Below are 24,728 nucleotides of genomic sequence, written 5' to 3'. Positions count from 1 at the left end.
AACTGGACCCCTAGCCTGGGACCCCACATATGCCGCGAGTTCAGCCCTTAAAGCCAAAAAGCCTCCCCCCTCAAATTTTTTATTAAAGTATAGTTAAAAGTAAATATTACTTTTACTAAAGTATAGTATAGTTTACAATGTTCTGTCAATTTCTGCTATACAGCAAAGTGATCCATAAATATACATTCTTTTTTCATATTATCTTCTATCATGTTTTATCACAAAAGACTGGATATAGTTCCCTGTGCTATACAGCAGGACTTATATATTCTAAATGTAATCACTTATCCACTCTAAATGTAAGAGTTTCATCTAATAACCCCAAACTCCCAGTCCATCCCACTCCCTCTTCCTCCCTCCTGTATTTTTTAAAAGAGAGCAGGAAGATCTTTATCTACTGTTTTACAAAGACATACAGAGGAGAAGAACTGCCATGTTTTTCCCAGTCTGATATCCAACCCATTCTATACAAATAAACAAACAAATAGTAGTTATCACATACCTGAGTTGCTGAACTACCAGTATTCCCAGTATTCGTAGATTGAGTATTAGCAACAACACTTGGAGATGGAGGCGGATCAGAGGGCTCTGGAGTTGTCTTCTGGCTTTCACTGAGTGGATTAGATACTTGCAAATTCTTTCTTGATATGGGTATAAGAGGTTTTAGGCGTTTCTTTCTATGAACCTGAGTAGGTTCATCAGACTCCAAACTATTCTTTGAACATATTAAAGATAAAAATCCCAAGGGTCTTCTGCCAGGTCTAGAAATGCAAACATAAAGATATTCAACAACATTCAGTTAGACACATTCTTTGTTTGTTTGTTTTTTGTCTTTTTGCCTTTTCTAGGGCCACACCTGTGGCATATGGAGGTTCCCAGGCTAGGGGTCTAATCAGAGCTGTAGCCGCCAGCCTACACCACAGCCACAGCAACTCGGGATCCAAGTCACATCCGCAACCTACACCACAGCTCACAGCAACACCGGATCCTTAACCCAGTGAGCGAGGCCAGGGATCGAACCTGCAACCTCATGGTTCCTAGTCGGATTCCTTAACCACTGTGCCACGATGGGAACTCCCATAGATACATTCTTAATACCAACTTCTTTCCATGAATGCTAAACCAACACATGATACCAAGAGTGGCACATATACTAAGTTCTGATACCACTATGCCATGACATATATTTGTGACACAGGTCAAAGCTTACTCTAGAGCAGTACTATCAAGCTTAAAAGTGCATACAAGGGAGTTGCTTTGTGGCTCAGCAGTAACAAACCTGACTAGGATCCATGAAGATGCGGTTCAATCCCTGTGTTCAGTGGGTTAAGGATCCTGCATTGCCATGAGCTATGGTGTAGGTCACAGACGTGGCTCGGATCTTGCATTGCTATGGCTGTGGTATGCGCCAGTGGCTACAGCTTCAATTCAACCCCTAGCCTGGGAACTTCCATGTGCCACAGGTGCGGCCATAAAAAGTAAAAAAAAGTGCATAGAATCACCTAGGATTCTTATTAAAATGAAGATTCTGACTGACTTGGTGGGGAGTGGGGCCTAAGTTCTGTATTTCTAACAAGTTATCAAATGACGTCCCTGCTGTGGTCTCAGGACCCCACTCTGAGCAGGAACACTAAGCAGGGCTCAGCAAGCTATGACACATAGGCCAAATGCAGTCTAGCACCTGATTCTAAGAATAAGTCTTGCTGGAACCCAGCATGCTATATGTTTACATGTACGGTTGCTTTGATGCTACAAATGCAGAGTTGAGTATTTACAACAGAGGTACATGGCCCACAAAGCCTAAAATACATAGTATGTGATCTTTTACCAAAAAAAGTTTGCTGATCCTTGTTCTAAAACACTGCTTCTTAAGCAGTTTAATCCAAATCCCCATGGTTCTATTTTAGCACATCTCAAATGCCAGAAAAGATACCCCAGAGCTTTACTCTCTACAGTGTAGATAACAAAAACAACAGCTTCATTAAATACGCCTTTTCAATTTATATGTCCTTTCCCCCCTTTCCCTTAGTGGAGGCTGGTACATGCCTTCCCCTCTCCAGCTCATCAACTCCATGTTAATGATGTGAATGCTGCTGACAAGCCAGAGTTATCCATAACCCAGAAGATTCCCTTGTGGAGTGTGAGGGAAATAATGTGGAAGAAGCTGGCTTTGGGCTTATATTCCACACTTACTCTTACAGGGAGAAAGTCAGAGCTTACCTCACTGGTATGCCACAAGAGAGAAAAAGGCACGCGTTATCTGGGACTTTAATAAAACAACTTCCAGAGTTACCTCTGAGGTCAGCCCTATATCTCAGACTATCTAACCTGCCCCACCTTCCTCTGAATGGTAGGATAAATAATTATCAAAATAATAACTGTGAAGAATCTGGAAAAGAAAGTGTGCAATACCAAATTCTAAAGATTTTCTATCTTAAAGACAAAGTTTTGGAGTTCACGTTGTAGCTCAGCGGAAATGAACCCAACTCGTGTCCATGAGGATGTGGGTTTGATCCCTGGCCTTGCTCAGTGGGTTAAGGATCCGGCGTTGCCCTGAGCTGTGGTGTAGGTTGCAGACAAGGCTCAGATCCTGCGTTGTCATGGCTATGGCTGGCCACCTGCAGCTCCGATTTGACCCCTAGCCTGGGAACTTCATATGCTGCAGGCGCAGACGTTTAAAAAAAAAAAAAAAAAAGGCAAAAAGAAAATAAATAAATAAATAAAAGTCAAAGTTTCAGCACTTAAACTCTTGTGGCGTAGAATGTATATTTACCTGGAATAGTCTGATGAAACAGTTTAACATTATTACATTTCCTTTGATGACACCCCTTCCCTTTACATTACTGGCAGAGGGATATAAAACACCATCCTTGGAGTTCTTTTGTGGCGTGGTGGGTTGAGGATATGGCATTGTCATTGCAGCGGCTCAGGTCAGCCATTGTGTGAGTTCAAACCCTGGCCCAGGAATTTCATGTCACAGGAGCAGCCAAATAAATAAATTAATAAAAAGAAAATACCACCCTTAATACTGGACTTACTCAGCTACACCTATCCCATAGAGGTTATATTTATCCTTTAAAAGAGAAAAAGAGAGAAACATTTATTAAAGATATCTCATGATACCTGGATAGTGGGGTTTTTGAAGACGATGTAATGTTATCCATTGACATAGAAGCAGCACAAGTTCTTTCTTCTTTATCAGACACCATTATCTCATCCTGAGGTAACTCAGATGCATTCTTTTCTTGTGTATCTGTTACTTTATCAGGAGACCTAGATCCAATACTCTGAAAAGTTGATTCAAGTTGCTCTTTCTGAGGTTCTGGCATTGTAAGTGTGCTTCCTAAGGTAGGGAAGTTATCTTGTCCTTGGCAAGATTCCCCTTCAAAAATAGAAAACAAATGGTATGTACACATATTGAAATTAATACATCCAATTAAATTTGAAGAAGAAAACCCATGACACCCTATCATGAACCTATCCTCCTAAGAGTAAGCAACATTATAAATCAGTGGGGTTATCTGGAGTACTAGGAATATTATAATGACTTCAAGCTATGGTAACAGCTTCTGCATTCAAATATAAGGTGATCATATCAATGACTGAACTTATCTACGAGACAGAAACAGACTCATAGACATAGAGAATAGACTTGTGGTTACCAAGGGTCGGGTGGATGGGGGACAGATGAATTGGGAATTTGGGATGAGCAGATGCAAACTAGTACATATAGGATGGATAAACAACAAGGTCCTACTGTACAGCACAGGGAACTCTATTTAACATTCTGTGATAAGCCATAATGGAAATAAATATGAAAAAGAATATATACATGTACAACTGAGTCACTTCGCTAGACAGCAAAAATTAACAGCATTAAAAAAAAATTAACAGCACTGTAAATCAACTATACGTCAATTATTTTTTTTTAATAGCCATTTCAATATAGTTTAACTTAGAAAAGCTTTCGCTGGGGGGGCAATGGGATGGGGATTTGGAATAGAACTGTTGTAAAACTGGGTGGTAAAGGTGGCTGTACGACTATAAATATAACTCCCTGAATTAAAAAAGAAAGAAAAAAGCTTTTGCCATGAATATCTTCCGAACAAACAAAATGAGCGTGATTACTTTCTAATCTCAGGGTAAAGCTAAGGACATATAAAACTCCTTTATTCCAGCTTTCTAATTCCTAAAATGTAGTTGTTGAGCTTTTACAGGCAATCCTGTGGCCATATGGTTTTCTAAAACTATTAAAGTAGCTTTTATGGCCACTAAAGTTCCAAATTCAAGATCTCAGCAAGGAAAAAGAACTTTCTTTTTTGCTGTTTTAGGGCGATACCCACAGCATATGGAAGTTCCCAGCTAAGAGTTAAATGGGAGCTTCAGCTGCCAGCCTTTGCCACGGCCACAGCAACATGGGATCCGAGCCACATCTGCAACCTCCACTGTGGTTCAGAGCTACATTGGATGCTTAACCCACTGAGTAAGGCCATGTATCGACCTGAGTCCTCATGAATGCTAGTCAGGTTCATTACCCCTGAGCAATGACGAGAACTCCAAGAAAAACTTCTAATAGAAGCATGTTTCTTAGAGAAGAGTGAGCAAGACTCTGCTTCAATCCCAAATTTAAATGAGATGCATCAAAAATAATCAGGGGTACTTAGCAAAATGTAGTCATATTAACATTAATTTTACTCACCAGTTTCCTCCAAATTTATTAATTCCTTTGAACACACCTGTTTTAAGAAAATTTACAAAAAAAAGTTAGCAATTTATTTATCAAAAAAATTTATTTTACTTTTTTTTTTTTTTTTTTTAAATTGGCCAAAGCTATGGTACACAGAAGTTCCTAAGCCCAGTATCAAACCCATATCAAAGTAGCAACCCCAGCTAGAAGAGTAGTGACCATGTCGGATCCTTAACCCTCTGAGCCACCAAGGAACTCTCTTTCTTCTTTCTATCACCCAGAAAACACTAGCGTCAGACATGTTTTATAGGAATTCTACAAACATTTATGGAGAAGACATTGCAATTATTATTTATAAACTATCCCACAGCACAGCACAAGAGGGAAAGCTTTCAAATACTTTTTATAAATTAAGCATAACACTGATACTTAACCAGTCTCACATCAAAGCAAAAATATCAAATGAAATATTACAGGCATAATTCATCAGCACATCAAAAGACTAAACTGTCATGGAGTGGTGCAGCAGCTTAAGGATCCGGCACTGTCATTGCAGCAGCTGGGGTCTCTGTGGTAGCAAAGGTTCAACTCCTGACCAGGGGATTTTTATATGCCGCAGGGGCAGCCAAAAAAAAAGAATTAAACATCACAAACAAATAGAATTTGTTCCAGGGATATACAGATGATTCAATATTATAAAACCTATTAATATAAGTCAACAGATTTGAGGAGAAAAACAATATCATCTCTCTATTTGCAGGAAAAATGTCTGACAATAGTCATTCTTTAAAAAAACTTAAAACTGAATAGACAGTCATTTTCTTAACACCTTAAAATGTAACTACTGCAAACTAAAAGCCAGCATCCCACTTCATAAACACTGTTAAGTACTCCCACTAAAGTCAGGAATAAGAAAAAGATACCCATTATCAGGACTACTTTCTGACTTTTTCTGAGTTATATTAGTGAACATAATTAGAAAAGAGAAAGAAGTTAAAGGTATAAAAAGTAGAAGGAGTTCTCATTGTGGCTCAGCAGAAATGAATCTGACTAGTATCCATGATGACACAGGTTCAAACCCTGGCCTCTCACAGTGGGTTAAGGATCCGGAATTGCTATGAGCTGTGATGTATGTCTCAAATATGGCTTGGATCCCAAATTGCTGTGGCTGTGGTCTAGGCCAGCAGCTGCAGGTCCAATCTGACTCCTGGTCTGGGAACTTCCATATGCTGTAGGTGTGGCTCTAAAAAAAAAAAAAGTAGAAGAATTAAAGTTATATTTGCAGATCATATGATTGTTTGTTTACTTAGAAAACAAGAAAATTTACTATGTACAATGAGGGGAATTTAGTAAAGCTCTCTAGATAAAAAAAATTCAGTGATAATAGCAAAAGGAAAGATAAAATTTTTAGGTATAACCTAATAAGAAATTTATGAGATTTATATGAAGAATAGCTTAAAATACCATTGTGAGACACACAAAAAAAGACTTTAACAAATGGAAAGACATACTGTGTTTCTAGATATGAAGATGCAATATCTCATTTTATTTATTTATTTATTTTTATTTTTTTGTCTTTTTGCCATTTCTTGGGCTGCTCCTGCGGCATATGGAGGTTCCCAGGCTAGGGGTCTAATCTGAGCCATAGCTGCCAGCCTACACCAGAGCCACAGCAGCGCAGGATCTGAGCCACGTCTGCGACCTACACCACAGCTCACGGCAATGCCGGATCGTTAACCCACTGAGAGAGGACAGGGATCGAACCTGCAACCTCATGGTTCGTTAACCACTGCGCCACAACGGGAACTCCTTTTTTTTTTTGCAGTATCTCATTTATAATGTCAATTTTCTCTGTGTTAATCTGTCAAGTTACTACAATACTAATACAAGTACCGATAATTTAAAAAAAAAAAATCTCTGATAAGCTAATTTTAAAACTACTATAAGCTTTCTTTTCTTTTTTTTTTTTTTTAGGCCCACATCGGTGGCATATGGAAGTTCCCAGGCTAGGGGCCGAATCAGAGCTGCAGCTGCCAGCCTGTGCCACAGCCACAGCAACACTGGATCCTTAACCCACTGAGTGGGGCCAGGGATCGAACCTGCAGCCGCATGGATACTAGTCGGGTTTGTAACCACTAAGCTGAAATGGGAGCTCTGAAAAACCACTATAAACTTGAGAACATATAAACAACTAGGAGAAAGAAAACTGTATAGGGTGTGGGGGAGACTATTCCTTTGAGATATTAAAGACTTAAAAGCTACAATAAATGGAGTTCCCAACATGGCTCAGAGGAAAGGAATCTGACTAGAATCCAGGAGGACACAGATTTGAACCCTGGCCTTGCTCGGTGGGTTAAGGATCTGGCATTGCTGTGGCTGTGGTGTAGACCACTGGCTACAGATCCAATTCAACCCTTAGCCTGGGAACCTGCAGATGTCATGGGGTGCAGCCCTAAAAAATAAATAAATAAATAAAAAATACCGTAATTAAAAAAGCGTGGGAGTTCCCACCATGGTACAATAGGATTGGCAGCATCCCTGCAGCTCCAGGATACGGGTTCAGTCCTTGTCCCATAATGGGTTAAAGGATCCGGTGTTGCAGCAGCTGCAGGCCATGTCACAGCTGTGGTTTAGATTCAGCCCCCGGCCTGGGAACTTCCATATGCCACAGGTACAGCCAAAAAATATAAAAGGGGGAAAAAAAAGACAAAAAAAAGAATACAGAGTCACTTCATAGAGAAGAAAATACACCTAGTTCTTAAGCATAATATGAGAAATGAAAAACTATTCCTTTTTTTTTTTTGGTCTTTTTAGGGCCAAATCTGCAGCATATGGAGGTTCCCAGGTTAGGGGTCAAATGGGAGCTAGAGCTGCTGGCCTACACCACGGCCACAGTAACACAGGATCTGAGCCGCATCTGTGACCTACACCACAGCTCATGGCAATGCTGGATCCCTGACCCACTGAGCAAGGCCAGGGATCGAACCCGCATCTTCACAAATAGTAGCAGGATTCATTTCCGCTGCACAACAGGATCTCGCGATATACCAATTCTTAACCCATCAGATACAGAGGAATACACTGCCTCTGCTGCCTGCTATCACCTAAGGACTATTGGTCTTCAAACATCCCTGTGAGAATACTGATTCTAAACTAATTCTTCCATAGTGTAGTTCTCCAGTGTAGTACATTATGATGAGTATCAGAAACAAAAATAAGAGGGTGCTTAAGAAACCTACAACACAATAGCGGGTAATCGATTCTGCATAGTATTGTCAGGCTTCTCTGAGGTAGTGATGACTGAGCTAAAGAGGTCTGTGTGTTTTGCTAGGAAAAGTTCATAAAGAAGAGACAGCAAAACAAATGCCCTGGGACAGGAAGGAGAACAGTGCACTCTAGAAACTTAAAGATGACCAATATAGCTAGAGATTGAGGCAGAGACCAGCATAAGATGAGATTAGAGAGAAACAGCCAGACGAATACAAAGCTTAGAAGTTCTGGTTTTATTCCTAAGAGCAACAAGAAATCTAAGTAAGGCATTATGGTAATGGCAGTGATGATATTACCTGTACCATCTCAGACAAAAGGGAACTCATTCAGAGAGGTGAAATATCTTGTTAAGATCCCACAGCCATGGAGTTCCCGTCATGGCTCAGTGGTTAACTAACCCAACTAGCATTCAAGAGGATGCGAGTTCAATCCCTGGCCTTGCTCAGTGGGTTAAGGATCCAGTGTTGCAATAATCTGTGGTGTAGGTTGCAGACTTGAGGCTCGGATCCCACATTGCTGTAGCTGTGGCGTAGGCCAGCGGCTATAACCCCAATTAGACTCCTAGCCTGGGAACCTCCATATGCCCTGGATGTGGCCCTAAAAACAGAAAAAAATAAAAAATAAAAACTTAAGACCCCACAGTCATTAAGTGGTACAGTCAAGATCCAGATATGTATGATGCTTTCAGCCTTATTTTTAGCTAATGACATTGAGCTGGAAATGGGTTTCCTGATCAATATCCATCAATTTTCATCTACAAATGGTTCAAAGTGAAAATCCCAAACTGGTTTTATCTGGATTATTTATGGTGAAAAGTATTAGAACTATCTTTATAACTTTCTTCTTTTCAGAGCTGTGCCTGCAGCATATGGATGTTCCCAGGCTAGGGGTCCAATTGGAGCCACAGCCTCTGGTCTATGCCACAGCCATAGCAAGGCCAGATCCAACCCATATCTGCAACCTACGACACAGCTTACGGCAACCCTGGATCCTTAACCCACTGAGCAAGGCCAGGGATTGAACCAGCATCCTCACAGATGCCAGTTGGGTTCTTAAATCGCTGAGTCACAAAGGAAACTCCTAGCTTTAGATATTTATACATATCACTATATGAAGAGTCTAAAGGAAAAAAAACAGAAATAAATCCATTGTAATACAGCCATCTCACTTGTTTTTGATTCTATCTTACCTCAGAGGTATATTTTTGACAATCGTCACTTGAAGTGAGTGAATTTTTTTTGGCAGGAGGAACATGGTCACTTTCATCAGGACTACAATGAAATCTCTTCCTGGATAAAAGTTCCAAATTCGCAGGAGGCTTTTCAGAATCATCTCTTCCAGATAAATACACGGCATCCTGATCAACTGGAATTACCGGAAAACTCACACTGCATAGAAAATATAGACACATTAAATTAGTTACATAATGAGGTTAAAGGCTGAGCTATCCCAATGAAAACCACACCAAAACTTCAAAGTAATTAATATATACATGGCCATGGCCACAGAAATGTTAGTTTTGAGCTCCACTCATACTTAAAGGTTCGCAGCTTAACATCCATAATAGTGAATTGAATCTGAGGCATAAAATTAGTGTTTTCCTTCTCAGTAATGCTAAATTTTAGCCTAAAATGTCTCTTCCTAACATAAAAAGCTTTGACTTATTTTTTATTTTTTTAACAATTTTTATTTTTTTCATCACAGCTGGTCAATTTTCTACTGTACAGCAAGGTGCCCCAGTCACACATACATGTATACATTCTTTTTCTCACACTATCATGCTCTCTCCTAAGTGACTAGATATAGTTCCAAAGGCTTTACCTTCTCATGTTAATTGAGAGACAATTAAGCATCCTAACCAATGACTATTAAAATACACCTTAAGAATTCAACAGCAAAGGATTAAAATGAGTATCAAAAATATTTTTAAAAGTATTCTCTCTGATGAATTTTGCACGTTTCTGTGAATCGGAATTTAAAATAGATATAAATGCATACAAAGTAACCACAACTTTAACAGATGCTTTTTATGATATATATATGTCTATATATATATATATTTGCTTTTATAGGGCTGCACCTGCGGCATATGGAAGTTCCTGGGCTAGGGGGTCGAATTGGAGCCGCAGCTGCTGGCCTGTACCACAGCCACAGCAACGTCAGATCTGAGCTGCATCTGCAATCTACACCACAGCTCACGGCAACACTGGATTGTTAACCCACTGAGCGGGGCCAGGGATCAAACTCACATCCTCATGGATACTAGTCAGGTTCATTTCCACTCCTATGGCCTATTTTTGAGCTTTCGAAATACTTAAAAATACCAAAAAAGTTTCATTCCTAATATACTATATATTTAAATGGTATCTTTATTAGATATAAAAACAATAATTTCTTCTCTAATTTACCACATAGTTACTAAATAAGGTCTCCAGGACAACTGCAGATAATGTTGATGAATGGCTTGTTCAATCGACACCATTCAATTCATAAAGCACTTTTCCTCCTAGCAGAAAGAGTTTAGCTTATTCATTACCTCATATCCCCCCTTTCTTCTTTATTCACTGATTTGACCAATATGGGCGCTGGCAGTAAAGTGTTTGGCAGTAACTGCGTAGTGGTATCAGCATATTCTTCTACTGCACTGGTTGGAATTTCCACCAGAGTTAAAATGAATGCTTGTTCATCTTCACCATCTTGATGTACATTAGCAAGTAGATCCACTATCAAAGGTTAAAAATTAGTAATGAAAAACTGAACCATGAAATGATAGAAAATCATTCATTTATTTCACTTTTTAAAAGTCTCATAACAGGGAGTTCCCTTGTGGTACAGTGGGTTAAGGATCCGGCATTGTCACTGCAGCAGCTTGGGTCGCTGCTGTGGCTCAAGTTCAATCCCTGGCCAGGAACTTCCACATGCTGTGGGCATGGCCAAAAAAAAAAAAAAAGTCTCATGACAACATATCCCCAAGAACAAAAAACTGAATTATGCCTGTTAAGAAATAAATAAATAAAAAGTAATTTCATAAAAGATAAAGATGATTCACCCCGGAGAAGACAACAATACTTAAACACAAAATACTTCAAGTTTTGTTTTTGTTTTTTAATTTAAGGTCATCATAGACTAACAAAAACTGTTTTATTTTCCCACAGTCAAATGGGGAATAAAAAACCCTACCACTAGATTTTTGTAACACTACTGAAGCAGATTATCATACCTGAGTCTTGAGGATTATTTACATTCTCTTGTTGGACGTCTGGAATACTAGCTGGTGGACACTGCTATAAAAAATTAAAATAAAAGAGTAAGATTGACAAAATCTCAATTTTAAAAAGTTTTCTTGACAATGTGATGTAGTGAATAGCTAATGTTTCAAAATGCAACTTATCTAACCTATAGAATTTTTCCAGTGTTTTGAAACTTCTGGTTGTACCAATAAACTTCTGATTCATCTAAACATATATATACCAGAATACACAAAGGAATTCTGACTAAATTGTGAAATATGTGTAGGCAATGAAATGATTTTTCAAGTAACCAGAAAAGGAGATCCAAACTCCTCAACCTTCTCTCCATCCCCCTCACAGCAGCCACTGTACCATTATTGGTGACATGTGTATGGAAGCAAAGCTCCTTGCCTCCAGCATGGCTCCCTCTAAAATGCTTTCCACAAAACTGTAAACACTATTTTCTCTAAGATGAAACTCTGATTGTAATTTTCTATTGCTCAAGGTCTTAAAACTTTCATTTTACAACCAACAATTTCAGGCAAGAATCATTAACGCATACTAAATCACTTACTAGGTGGAAAAGATGTTATTATAAATGGAGAAATCTTTTCTTTTCTTTCTTTTCTTTTTTTTTTTTTTTTTTTGCTTTTCCTAGGGACACTCCTGCGGCATATGGAGGTTCCCAGGCTAGGGGTCTAATCGGAGCTGTAGCTGCCGGCCTACGCCAGAGCCAGAGCAACGTGGGATCCGAGCCACATCTTCGACCTACACCACAGCTCACGGTAACGCCGGATCCTTAACCCACTGAGCAAGGCCAGGGATCGAACCCACAACCTCATGGTTCCTAGTCGGATTCGTTAACCACTGAGTCATGACAGGAACTCCATCTAATAGAGAAATCTGGTAGGCACCATCCTGCCAAGTAATCACTCGGGGGACAAAATGACATTATGTGTTCCCTGATATAATGTAAATGGAAGAACGTAACATCACCTACTATTTAGTACTCTTGCCAAAAAATGTTTAACTTGAATCTAACAATAAGGAAGCAATAAAAAAAAAAAATCCAGATTGTAGCCTAGCTTGGAGTCTTCTAAAATGCCAGGTACACAAAGGTAAAGGGCAAGAGGACCACTGTAAATTAAAAAGATTAAGAAAAAATAACAACTAAATGCAATGTAAGAGGCTTGACTGGAACTGTATACCACATAATGAAATCATGCTAGATGGTATGGTAATACTGAGTGTGATAGTAATATCGTCATTTCTCTGTAAGACAATGTCATTGTTCTTATCAGATACAAGCTGGAGTATTTGTGGGTGAAGGCTTATGTCCTCAATTTACTTTCAAATGCTTCAGTTTTTTTTAAAGTATCTCTCAAGATGGAGAGCAACACGAAGAGAGAAAGAGACCAATGTTTACAGCTAGATATGCACACAAATGCAGGGAAAATGTTAGCATATGAGAGTACTGTGTGAGATTCTTGCAGCTCTTCTCTAAATCTGAAATTATTTCAAAATAAAAAGATAAAAGGTTTGAGGATGAGGGGTGCTGTAGGTGCAGTGGGTTAAGAATCTGACTGCAGTGCCTTAGGTCGCTGCGGAGGCATGGGTTTGATTCCTGGCCCAGTGCAGTGGGTTAAAGGATCTGGCACTGCCACAGCTGTGGCCGTAGGTCACAGTGATGGCTCAGATTCAATCCCTGGCCCAGAAACTTTCATATGTCGTGGGTGTGGCCATTAAAAAAAAAAAAAAAAAAAAAAAGGTTTGAGGATGGGGGAAAAAAATCCCATAACTTTGGATATACTCCAAACACCTCAGCCAGTCATAAGAATTCTTTTATGATCTGTCCCCAGGTTACCTAACTTCATCTCTAACCACTTTCTTCATTTATATTCCACTCATAACTAATCATACAGTCCCTGAATCATGCTGTTTCATACTTGTTCATTTACTCATTTGTTTCTCACAACTTTGTATTCCTGGTATCTCACACAGTACTGGACGAGTAGCATTTCAATAAACACTTGCTCTGAAAATGAAATTCTCAAACCCAGGGACTAGGAAGCAAGAGTTCTCCATGGAAAAAACACCCCCTTTTTCAAAGCTTTTACAACAAAGCTAGATATGTTTTACGACATATCTCTATGATCTAGAGACTAAAAATACATTCAATAAAAATTATATTATAATACATTCCAGCAAAGGCAAAACTACAGGGAAAGAAGATCAGTGGTTGTTAGGAGCTGAAGGTGGAAAGAAAGACTAAAAAAGGCTATGGAAAACTGGGGGGATGATGGAATTGTTCGTGTACTGCTTGCTTATATGACTACTTATGTTTATCAAAATGTGTAGAACTGTAAACTAAAAAGGATGAAGCTTATTTTGCGTAAATTATAACTTAACTTTTTAAAATGAGGAATAAACAGCTCGCCACCCCCTGTTATATTTACAACTTTTACCTCTGGTACATAGAGTGTAAGCATACTGTCTCCATCAGAGTCCTTTCTCAGGGGCTCTTCGATAAAACTCTCACCAAGACTTGTACCCAAAGCAAGCGTGTCGGTGCTTGGCTCAGAAGAAACAAGTGGAGCAGCCGACAACATCTGAACCTCTTCAGATCCCTCTTCGTGATCTTCATTTCTGAAAGACAGATTAGTATATATCTGAAATCAAGCAGACAATTACAGAATTATGTAGTTATTAGAGCAAGGCAGTCCAAAGTTCATCTAATTTAATAGTTTTCAAGCTTTTAAGATATATTTAAGATATATTTAATGGACTAGAACACATTTCTACAGCTACAACTTATGGCTACAGTTGAAAGAGAATATAAACCAAATCCCAGAATCTCTTTCCTTTTTTACCTTTTAGTTAGCCTTGCTTCTTGTGAATTACTGGTTTCTTCAATACCATGTACACATGCCAATTTGCTCTGCTCCTTACTCTCTGCAGTTGTATCTGATCCAAGGTTTTTATCCTCTAATTCTGTTCCTTTAGAAGCATTTTTCTCAGTTTCTTAAATAAAAAACACATTTAAAATATAGCCCAAAGTAGTACAGTTAAAATTTTCCATATTAGAAACATGATTTTTCTTCAAAGATCACTATACAGTAGCTGTTTCAAACTTCTCTTAATCTAAAAAGCAAGCTCATTCACATGGCAGAAAGGAGATCCGGGCCAATTACACTTTTAACAAAAAATTTTTTTGGTTTGAACCCTCAACATATAGAAGTTCCCACGTCAGGGACTGAATCTAAGCCACAGCTTTGACCTATGCCACATTTGTGACCTATGCCACAGTTGCAGCAATGCTGGATCCTTTAACCCACTGCACTGGGCCAGGGATCAAACCCATGCATGAGCTGCTATGGTTGGATTCTTAACCCATTGCACCACAGTGGGAACTTCCAATTAGACTTTTAAACATAAGTGAGATAATGAATCTGCACTGCACATATTTCACTCCTGGTAGCCACAGCAACTGTATCTCAACTTTATCATGATAATAGTATTATCAGAAACTCACATATAAAAGAGGTTAGAAGTTGGGTGCACATGAGGTCTGGCTAGTTCACCTTGGGGCACATGTTGGGAAAGGAGCTGTTCTATAAAGAATAACGTCACAAGGGGGCAGAAAATGATGTCTGTATAAAAGAAGGAACTGAGCCTGCACACTGAGAGCTTCTGGGTACTGCTCAAGCCAAAGTAATGAATTAACTAACTGAACCACAGACACTGCTGACTAAAGGAAATCCCAGAAATCAGGAACCCCTAAAACAGGGAAAAGATGGTGCTAACTATCCAGATTCTCTACCTACAGGGTTGAAAACAATCTAGGCAACCTACCACTTGCACTGCTTTTCCTGCTCTCACTAGTACACTAAGGGTGGGGTGTTGGCAGGGAAGGGGATAGAAAAGGAAGTGGGACAGGGATCAACATTTACATCACAGTACAGTGAGGCCACTGAAAAAATGAAATAAGAGTACTATGCAAACACACAGAAACAATTTTTTTCAATATATTAATCTTTAAAAACAGAAAGCGTGGAATTCCCGACATGGCTCATAGGAAACGAATCTGCCTAGTATCCATGAGGACGCAGGCTCGATCCCTGGCCTTGCTCAGCAAGTTAAGAAGCCAGCATGTCGTGAGCTGTGGTGCAGGTCGCAGAGGCAGCTTGGATCCTGTGTTGCTGTGGCTGTGGCGCAGGCCGGCAACTGCAGCTCCGATTCAACCCCTAGCCTGGAAACCTCCATAAGCCATGGGAACAGCCCTAGAAAAAGCCCTAAAAAGATTTAAAAAATTAAAAATTAAAAACAAAAATAAAAACAGAAAGCAGAGTTCCCATCATGGCGCAGCAGTAGTGAATCTGACTAGTATCCATGAGGATGGGGTTGGATCCCTGGCCTTGCTCAGTGGGTTAAAGGATCTGGCATTGCCATGAGCTGCTACAGTATAGGTTGAAGATGAAGCTCGAATCTGGCATTGCTGTGGCTGTGGTGTAGGCCAACAGCTACAGCTCTGATTCAACCCCGAGCCTGGGAACTTCTATGTGTTGAGGGTGTGGCCCTAAAAAGACAAAATATATTTATATATATATAAATAACTCTTAATAATAAAAAGACAAATAACCCAATTCTAAACTAAGCATAGATCTGAAGAGACTTTCCGTAAAGAAGATATGCAAATAAGGAGTTCCCATCATGGCTCAGTGGTTGACGAATCCAAGAACCATGAGGTTTCGGTTTGATCCCTGGCCTTCCTCAGTGGGTTAAGGATCCACGTTGCCGTGAGCTGGCACAGCTCCATCCTGCATTGCTATGGCTCTGGTGGAGGCCGGCGTCTACAGCTCAGATTAGACCCCTAACCTGGGAACCTCCATATGCCGTGGGTGTGGCCCTAGAAAAGGCAAAAAGACAAAAAAAAAGAAAGAAAAGAAGATATGCAAATAAGCACATAAAAAGATAATCAAGAGCCAACAGGAAATTGCAAATCAAAACCACAATGAGAAGTTCCCATCATGGCTCAGCAGTTAACAAATCTGACTAGCATCCATAAGGATGCAGGTTTGATCCCTGGCCTTGCTCAGTGGGTTAAGGACCTGGTGTTGCCACGTGCTGTGATGTACGTCGCAGAAGAGGCTCAGATCCCACATTGCTGTGGCTTGTAGCATAGGTTGGCAGCTGCAGCTCAGATTTGACCCCTAGCCTGGGAACCTCCATATGCCTCGAGTGTGGCCCTAAAAAGCAAAAAAAACAAAAAAACAAAAAAAACCGACAACGAGATAGCACTTCACACCCACTAGGACAGATATAATCAAGGAGACAAATAATAACAAGTGTCTGGAAACACGCACAGAAAATGAAACTCTCAAAGCATGTTGGTAAAAAAATAAAATGGTGCAGCCACTTTTTGAAACAGTCTGGCAGCTTCTCAAAAAGTTAAACATGACCCAGAAAATCTTTATGGGGGGGGGGCACACACTTGTAGCATATGGAAATTCCCAGGCTAGGGGTCAAATGGGAGCTACAGCTGCTGGCCTACGCCACAGCAATGCCAGATCCAAGCCATGTGTGTTACCTACACCGCAGCTTGCAGCAACACTAGATCCTTTAACCCACTGAAGAGGCCAGGGATTGAACCCTCATCCTTATGGATGCTAGTTGGGTTCTTAACCCGTTGAGCCATAATGAGAACTCCTGACCCAGCAATTCTACCTGTAGATATAAATCCAATAAAAATGAAAACCTATGTCCAGAGGAGTTCCCTGGTGGCTCAATGGGTTAAGGATTGAGTGTTGTCACTGCTGTGGCTCAGGTTGTATAACTGGCCTGGAAACTTCTGCAGCTGAGGACAAAAAAACAAACAAATTAAAAGGAATATAGAAAATATCAACCATGCATCTTTTTGTTGGTAAGAGATAGAGTGACTATAAATTAAAAAGATATCTCTGAAACTAAAATTGTTTACTAAAGAGATTAAAAAAAATTGATGTGTCCATACAAGAACTCACACATGAATGTCCTTAGCAGCATTATTTATAATACCCAAAAGGTAAATATACTAACCAAATTGTACACTTTTTGTTTTTTTCTGGAAGCACCTGCAGCATGCCTAAGTTCTAGGGCCAGGGTTTGAACTCACGCCATATCAGTGACCCATGCCACAGCAGCAACCTGAGCCACAGCAGTGACAATGCCAGATCCTTAACTCAGTAAGCCATGGGCGAACTCCTGAATTCTATTCAATTTATATGGGTGAATTCTACAGTATGTGAATAATCTCAATAAAACAACACATCCTTATGTACATAAAACATTTCTAGAAGTCTACAATAGAAACGGTTAATAGCAGTTTATCACCAACAGTAGGATTAGGGAGCTGGAAACCAAGGAAAGATAGAGTTTTAAAAAAAATTTTTTTTTTTTTTTTTTGTCTTTTGTCTTTTTGTTGTTGATGCTATTTCTTGGGCCGCTCCCGCGGCATATGGAGGTTCCCAGGCTAGGGGTTGAATCGGAGCTGTAGCCACCGGCCTACGCCAGAGCCACAGCAACGCGGGATCCGAGCCGCGTCTGCAACCTACACCACAGCTCACAGCAACGCCGGATCGTTAACCCACTGAGCAGGGGCAGGGACCGAACCTGCAACCTCACGGTTCCTAGTTGGATTCGTTAACCACTGCGCCATGACAGGAACTCCGAGTTTAAAAAATTTTTGCCTTTTGGGTACTGATATATCTTTTGCCACATGCATATATGCCTAGGAGATATTTACTTGAGTATGCATGTTTAAACACACAGAAAAAAAATATATATATGAAGAGAAAGTTTGAACAAGTAAATACAGCAAAATGGTAATAATTATTGAAACTAGTTAGCGGATTTATGGATATTTACTTTATAGCTCATTCTACTTTCTGTATGTTTTAACCTTTTATTTTTTTATTTATTTATTTTACTTTTTTGTCTTTTTGCCTTTTTCTAGGGCCGCACCTGCGGCATGTGGAGGTTCCCAGGCTAGGGGTCTAATCGGAGCTGTAGCCGCTGGCCTGCGCCAGAGCCACAGCAACGTGGGATCTGAGCCGCGTCTGCAACCTACACTACAGCTCATGGCAATGCCAGATCCTCAACCCACTGAGCGAGGCCAGGGATCGAACCCGCAACCTCATGATTCCTAGTCGGATTCATTAACCACTGAGCCATGATGGGAACTCCCGTTTTAACCTTTTAATAGCTACAAATATTTTAACAACCAAATATTTCATTTGAAATGCTAATGACATTTCTGCGTCAAATAATTTTGTAACTTTCAAGGAAACAATAAAACTTACCTCCTTGAATTTCCGACAAACTAGGAACTTCCTGATGAGCACCAAACCTTTTGGTCCCTAAAATCTTCTTAAGATTTGGCTTAGGCTTGGCAAATCTTCTTCTCGGTCTCAAACTACTGGTCACTTCAGAAGTTGTAGTCCTAGAAAAAGACAGACAGAGAGAGGAACTGATCAAATGTGTAAGAATTCTCTGCCTCACTCGGATGCATTCTACTTTGCACTGACACAGTTATGTGTCACCTTCTCAGGTGCCACACTGTCTATAAGTGTTCGTTTCTCAATGCTAAAATTACACGGTAGTAATTTATCCAAAAGTCTTGAGAAGCAAGAGAATCTGGACAATGTCTATAAAACAGGGACTATATTTACATAAAATTACTTCATGAGGGCTTAAAACATTCATTGTGGTAATGTTAATATGCGAACCGTTGAACTGAAATCAAAATCAGTCAATCCTTTATGTATGTATGTATGTACGTATTTGGCTGTACCCAAGGCATGTGGAAGTTCCAGGAGCAGGGATCAAACTCTCATCATAGCTGCAACCTGAGCCACTTCAGTGACTACATCAGATCTTTAACCTCCTGCACCACCAAGGGAACTCCAGCCAGTCCTTTGTCACTTTAAAGGGTGAAAAATCAGCACTGCTTACTTTACATTTATATAAGCATTACTCAAAGCTATTAACACTAACCAAATTGAAGGTTGGTTTATATACATATATTAATTGAATGCTGCGATTTATTTTTTTTTAAACTAAAATAAAAATAATTGTTTAATAAAGCAAAACAAACCTGGTTGATATAGCATTTTCCTTTACTTCCTCCACTAAACCAGTTTCTTCTTTAGTACTTTGTTCCTCCAATACAATCTTGTTGTCTTCTGATGGAGCTGTACTACAGAGAGGTGAAGAAAGTTCCGGATGTTCATGAACAATATCATGATTTATATTATCTGGGCTAAAAGGAACATGACTTTTATCCTCTGAATGGCCATCAGGAAGTATACATACTCCTACTGCAGTAAAAAAAAAAAAAAAAAAAAAAAAAAAAATTAAAATTGACTCAATACAAATCTATGTCCAAATAATATAAATCCTCCAACAATTCAGCAACTATAAAATTCTATACTATTTAAAAAGTTTGCTCTTTCTGGCTCTAAATTTAAATTTATGATCTCATATTTTATGCCAGAGATTTGATCTGTTCTGAGCTTAATAATTCTTACAGACTGAAATTTCAAGATAAGAGCACTTGCATATTCTGCCACTGAAAAAGCAGCCCTGCAGGGAACAGAAATCTGAGACTTTCCTGATAAGTATATAGCTATGGCCTATAAGTCTGACACCTAAAATAAATGGCAGGACAGTCATTAGCACTTAAAATAACTAACAAGGGGCGTTCCCGTCGTGGCGCAGTGGTTAACGAATCCGACTAGGAACCATGAGGTTGAGGGTTCGGTCCCTGCCCTAGCTCAGTGGGTTAACGATCCGGCGTTGCCGTGAGCTGCGGTGTAGGTCGCAGACGCGGCTCAGATCCCACGTTGCTGTGGCTCTGGCGTAGGCCGGTGGCTACATCTCTGATTTGACCCCTAGCCTGGGAACCTCCATATGCCTCAGGTGCAGCCCTAAGAGGCAAAAAAAAAAGAAAAAAGAAAAAAGTAAAATAACTAACAGGATTATGAGTAACATAATAATCCATTTAATGTACTTAAAGTAGAAGGTACTTAGTAAAGATCATAGCTTCTCTGTAACGTCAGCCTAAAATACTAAAAACCTGGGTTGACATTATTTTTTGGTTCAGTCCCAACTAACAGAAGAGTCTAAACTAAATTATTCCGATGGCTTTCATAGCCCCTTCATACTGTATTTGACTGTCATGTAATTGCGAAGATTATCCAAAGCATCAGTTCCTTTGCTAAAGCAACATGTATAAAGTAATCAGTAATCAGTGAGCTCAGTTAACCAATGGTGTCTAGGATGATAAAGATAGCAGATTCACTAGATCAACACTTCCACAAATACAAATTCTGAATAAACCAAGTGCACTATCTGGAAATGGCGGCCACTACATCTAGAGGGCTAAAGTAGAAAGATCACACATACTACTTTTCTGGAAAAATAACAAAGTGATGTCAACTTCAAACATTAAAAGCAGGGATTCACGTTACACCCAAATCCGGGTATAATTTCTTACAAGTTGGGATTTAAAAGGCTTTTTTTTGGGTTAGGATTTAATCTTTTATTCTTACCACCACTCTGTTCTGTACTGATCTCTGACTGCAACACCAGATCTCCCATTGTAAGTAAAGTTATGGCAGCTTCTGTGCTTCCATCGTTGGTACCTTGTGAAAAAAAAACACACCAACATTAAAATAGAAGAATAACTCCAGAAGTTTGTTCGTTTGTTTGTTTAGAAAAGAATTGTAATTTGGATATTATTCTCTAGTAACCAGTTTCAAAACCCTTCACACAGACAATCCCTTCCTAGCATAGTAGTCTGTTCAGCTTATATGCTACAAATAAAGAAGCATCAACTGTTCTCTTTTACTCACTGAAACTGCCTCCCTGTCATTAAATAACTCAATATCATCAAAAGGAAATACACCCAAATGTGCATATCAGAGGAAATAAATATTTCTTTAGCAAACATTTAATCACTTCTAAAGAAGCATTCCAAGAACCCAAGTTTCTCCTAGATATAACACTTCAATTGCCAGATCTTTTCATGCCACTCTCCAGCAAAGTTACTCATCTACAAACTACCACCGTTACTAAAATCACTGTGCTAGTAGTTGGTATTAACCAAGTCTTTCAGCAGTTTCCTTATTAACAGTTACCTGTTTCATCTTGGGAATGTTCACCTGTGGTCATTTCCTAAAAGAAGGAAAAAAAAGTGGTATCTTATGTAGTTTCCCAAGTACAAGTTCTGTATCTCAAAAGGCACTACATTTTACAGGTTCTTCAGTGCTTTTAGTTATAACGCAGTGAAAGAAAACAGTTTTCAAAAAAAAAAAAAAGAAAGAAAACTGTTTTTTCTCCCTGAAATTATAATTTATTCATAAAATTTCATAAATAAGAACCAAAATAGTCTGAAAGACAAATTCATCTTTTGCTCATTTTACCTTCTTCTTGTATTAATGCAAACATTAATTCTAATCATATTGTAACATGCATCTGACTTTCTTACTTTACCTTCAACTTTAGTCGTATCTGCTGCTAGTTTTGACCCCGTGGAAACCAAGGTCTGGAGAATATCAAAAATAATTTTTTTTTTTTTAATTTTAGGGCCGCACCGAGGCATATGTAAGTTCCCAGGCTAAGGGTCCAATCAGAGCTCTAGCTGCTGGCCTGCACCACAGCCACATTAACACCAGCTCCAAGTCCCATTTGCGACCTACACCACAGCTCATGGCAACTCTGGATCCTCAACCCACTGAGCGAGGCCAAGGATCAAACCTGCATCCTCACAGATACCAGTCAGATTCGTTTCCACTGCGCCACGGCGGGAACTCTCGCAACATTTTTTTATACTACTTGGTGGCTTAAAACTTAAATGAATTTTGGAGTTCCCATCGTGGCTCAGCAGAAACGAATCTGACTAGGAACCATGGGGTTTTGGGTTCCTAGCCCGGGAACCTCCATGTGCCACAGGAGCGGCCATAAAAAAGACAAAAAAAAGAAAAAGACAAAAAGAACTTAAGTGAATTTTAATAAATTAAGAAGATACAGGACCTATGTCCAGCGTGACAGCATGAGGAGTTTTGCTGACCCTCTCCACAGTGAAACTGGTAATATTTATTTAAAAACAACCATTTAAAGCATCTGGAAATGGTCCTAAGGGCATAAGATGAACATCTATTCATAAAATTGCTGGAAATTAAGCAACAAAGGTGAAAGTTTGTGTACTGAACTAAGACTGCTCTCTCCCTCCTTCTAGGTCAGTGAGGCTAGACTCCATCTCAGACTGCTGTTGCCAGGGAAACAAGGCCCTTTCTCCCTGCAGGCCCCAAGTGGAGGGCTTTCAGCTCTGGATACCACAAGAAACTGGTGTCAGATTCATAACAGATGATAGACCAGTACCTATTATGAATACAGAGCAAAAATCCTCAATAAAATACTAGCAAACTGAATCCAAAAACACACCAAAATTATATGCCATGATCAAGTGGAATTTATCCCAAGGATGCAATTTTTAGTTTAACATCCAAAATTTAATCAATATAATACATCATATCAATGTAGTAAAAGACAAAATCACATGATCATCTCATGAGATGTAGAAAAAGCATATGACAAATTCCAAAACTCTTTCATGATAAAATACTCACACAAACTAGAAATAGAATGGAACTTCTTCAATTTTTCTTTTTTTTTTTTTTTTGTTTGCCTTTTAGGGCTACACCCACGGCATATGGAGGTTCCCAGGATAGAAGTAGAATCAGAGCTGCAGCTGCAGCCACAGCAATGCCAGATCCAAGCCATGTCTGCAACCTACACCACAGCTCATGGCAACGCCAGATCCTTGACCCACTGAGCAAGGCCAGGGATCGAACCCACAACCTCATGGTTCCTAGTCAGATTTATTTTCACTGTGCCACAATGGACACTCCAGAACTACTTCAATTTGAAAAAACCACAGCAAACATCAAACTTAATAGTAAAAGATTGGATGTTTCCCCCTACTTTCATTCAACATTGTTCTGAAAGTTCTAGACAAGGTAATTAGGCAAGCCAAAAAGAACCAAAAAAACAAAAAAACAAAACAAAAAAAAAACATCTAGACAAGAAAGAGTTCTAAATTGAACTGTGTTGTCCAGAAAGACAGGCTGAAGTCTTAACCTCCAGGACTGTGAATGTGACCTTATTTGGAAACAGGGTCTTCCCAAATGTAATCAAGTTAAAATGAGGTCATAGTGGATTGATTAGTCCTTATCCAATAAGATGGTGTCCTTATAAGAAAAGAAACACAGGAGTTCCCATCATGGCTCAGTGGAAATGAATCTGATTAGCATCCACGTGGACACAGGTTTGATCCGGCCTTGCTCAGTGGGTTAAGGATCTGGCATTGCTTTGAGCTGTGGTGAAAGTCACAGACGCAGCTCGGATCTGGCTTTGCTGGGGCTGTGGTGCAGGCTGGCAGCTATGGCTCTGACTGGACCCCTAGCCTGGAATCTCCATATGCCACCAGTATGACCCTAAAAAGCAAAACAACAAGAGCAACAACAACGACACACATGCAGGAAGAACACCACGTGACAATGAAGGCAGAGGTTGGAACTGTGCTGCCACAAGTCAAGGAATGACAAGGACGGCCAATAACTGCCAAAAGGTAGGAAAAAAGTTTAGGATGGTTTCTAACTCAGAGGCACCAGAAGGAACCATCACCAGCAATAACCTGACTTTGGAATTCTATCCTCTAGAACTATGAGAGAATAACTTTCTGTGGTTTTAAGCTAACCAGTTAATGTTACTTTGTTACAGAAGCTCTAGGGAAGTAAAGCAGAAAGGCAGAAGTAAAACTACCTCTATTCACAGATGCCATGATCTTATAATGGAGAAATTCCTACAGAAGCCACTAAAAGGAGTTCCTGCTGTGGCATAACAGGATCGGTGGCATTTCTGCAGCACCAGGACACAGGTTCAATTCCCTGCTATGGCGAGAGTGTGATTCAGACCTATAGTAGGACACAACTGCGGCTCAGATGGGAACTTCCTATGCCACAGGGCAGGAAAAACGAAGAATCCACTAAAAAAAACTATTAGAACTAATAAATGAGTTCAGCAAAGTTGGAGGATAGAAGACTAATATATGAAATTCAAATGTATTCCCACATACTTGTAATAAGCCACCCCCAAAAAATGAAATTAAAGAAAACAATTTCATTCACAATAGCATCAAAAATGACAAAATAGTTGAAAATGCAGTTAATAAGGAAGTACAAAGCCCATGTTCTGGAAACTACAAAACACTGTTGAAAAAAAATCATAGAAGAACTTAAGCAAAAGGGACTGTAAGACTTAATGTTTGTTTTTTTGTTGTTGTCTTTTTAGGGCTGCACCCACGGCATACGGAGGTTCCCAGACTAGGGGTCGAATTGGACCTACGTCTGCCAGCCTCTGCCACAGCCACAGCAATGCAGCATCCGAGCTGCGTCTGCGACCTACACTACAACCCACGGCAATGCCAGATCCTTAACTCACTA

General features: G+C 39.6%; 1 protein-coding gene across 3 annotated transcripts in view; it reads right to left on the bottom strand.

Annotated features, from left to right (window-relative positions):
* The window catches only part of BDP1 (B double prime 1, subunit of RNA polymerase III transcription initiation factor IIIB), a 108,241-nt gene that overhangs the window by 7,332 nt on the left and 76,181 nt on the right, over positions 1 to 24,728 (bottom strand). For 2 of the 3 annotated variants that reach the window (XM_005672526.3, XM_005672527.3), the window contains exons 27-38: positions 21,363 to 21,399; positions 20,775 to 20,867; positions 19,319 to 19,541; positions 18,525 to 18,664; positions 14,058 to 14,208; positions 13,653 to 13,833; positions 11,178 to 11,241; positions 10,494 to 10,680; positions 9,147 to 9,345; positions 4,700 to 4,736; positions 3,124 to 3,382; positions 503 to 761 (exon numbers count right to left, since the gene is read on the bottom strand). In XM_005672526.3, coding sequence (XP_005672583.2) covers positions 503 to 761; positions 3,124 to 3,382; positions 4,700 to 4,736; positions 9,147 to 9,345; positions 10,494 to 10,680; positions 11,178 to 11,241; positions 13,653 to 13,833; positions 14,058 to 14,208; positions 18,525 to 18,664; positions 19,319 to 19,541; positions 20,775 to 20,867; positions 21,363 to 21,399 — 1,830 coding nt within the window. The remainder of the gene's footprint in view (positions 1 to 502; positions 762 to 3,123; positions 3,383 to 4,699; positions 4,737 to 9,146; positions 9,346 to 10,493; positions 10,681 to 11,177; positions 11,242 to 13,652; positions 13,834 to 14,057; positions 14,209 to 18,524; positions 18,665 to 19,318; positions 19,542 to 20,774; positions 20,868 to 21,362; positions 21,400 to 24,728) is intronic. The other variant, XR_002339791.1, reaches the window with a different exon arrangement.

Source organism: Sus scrofa, chromosome 16 (assembly GCF_000003025.6).
Source record: "Sus scrofa isolate TJ Tabasco breed Duroc chromosome 16, Sscrofa11.1, whole genome shotgun sequence".
NCBI lineage: Eukaryota > Metazoa > Chordata > Mammalia > Artiodactyla > Suidae > Sus > Sus scrofa.
This window is presented reverse-complemented; position numbering and strand designations above follow the sequence as displayed.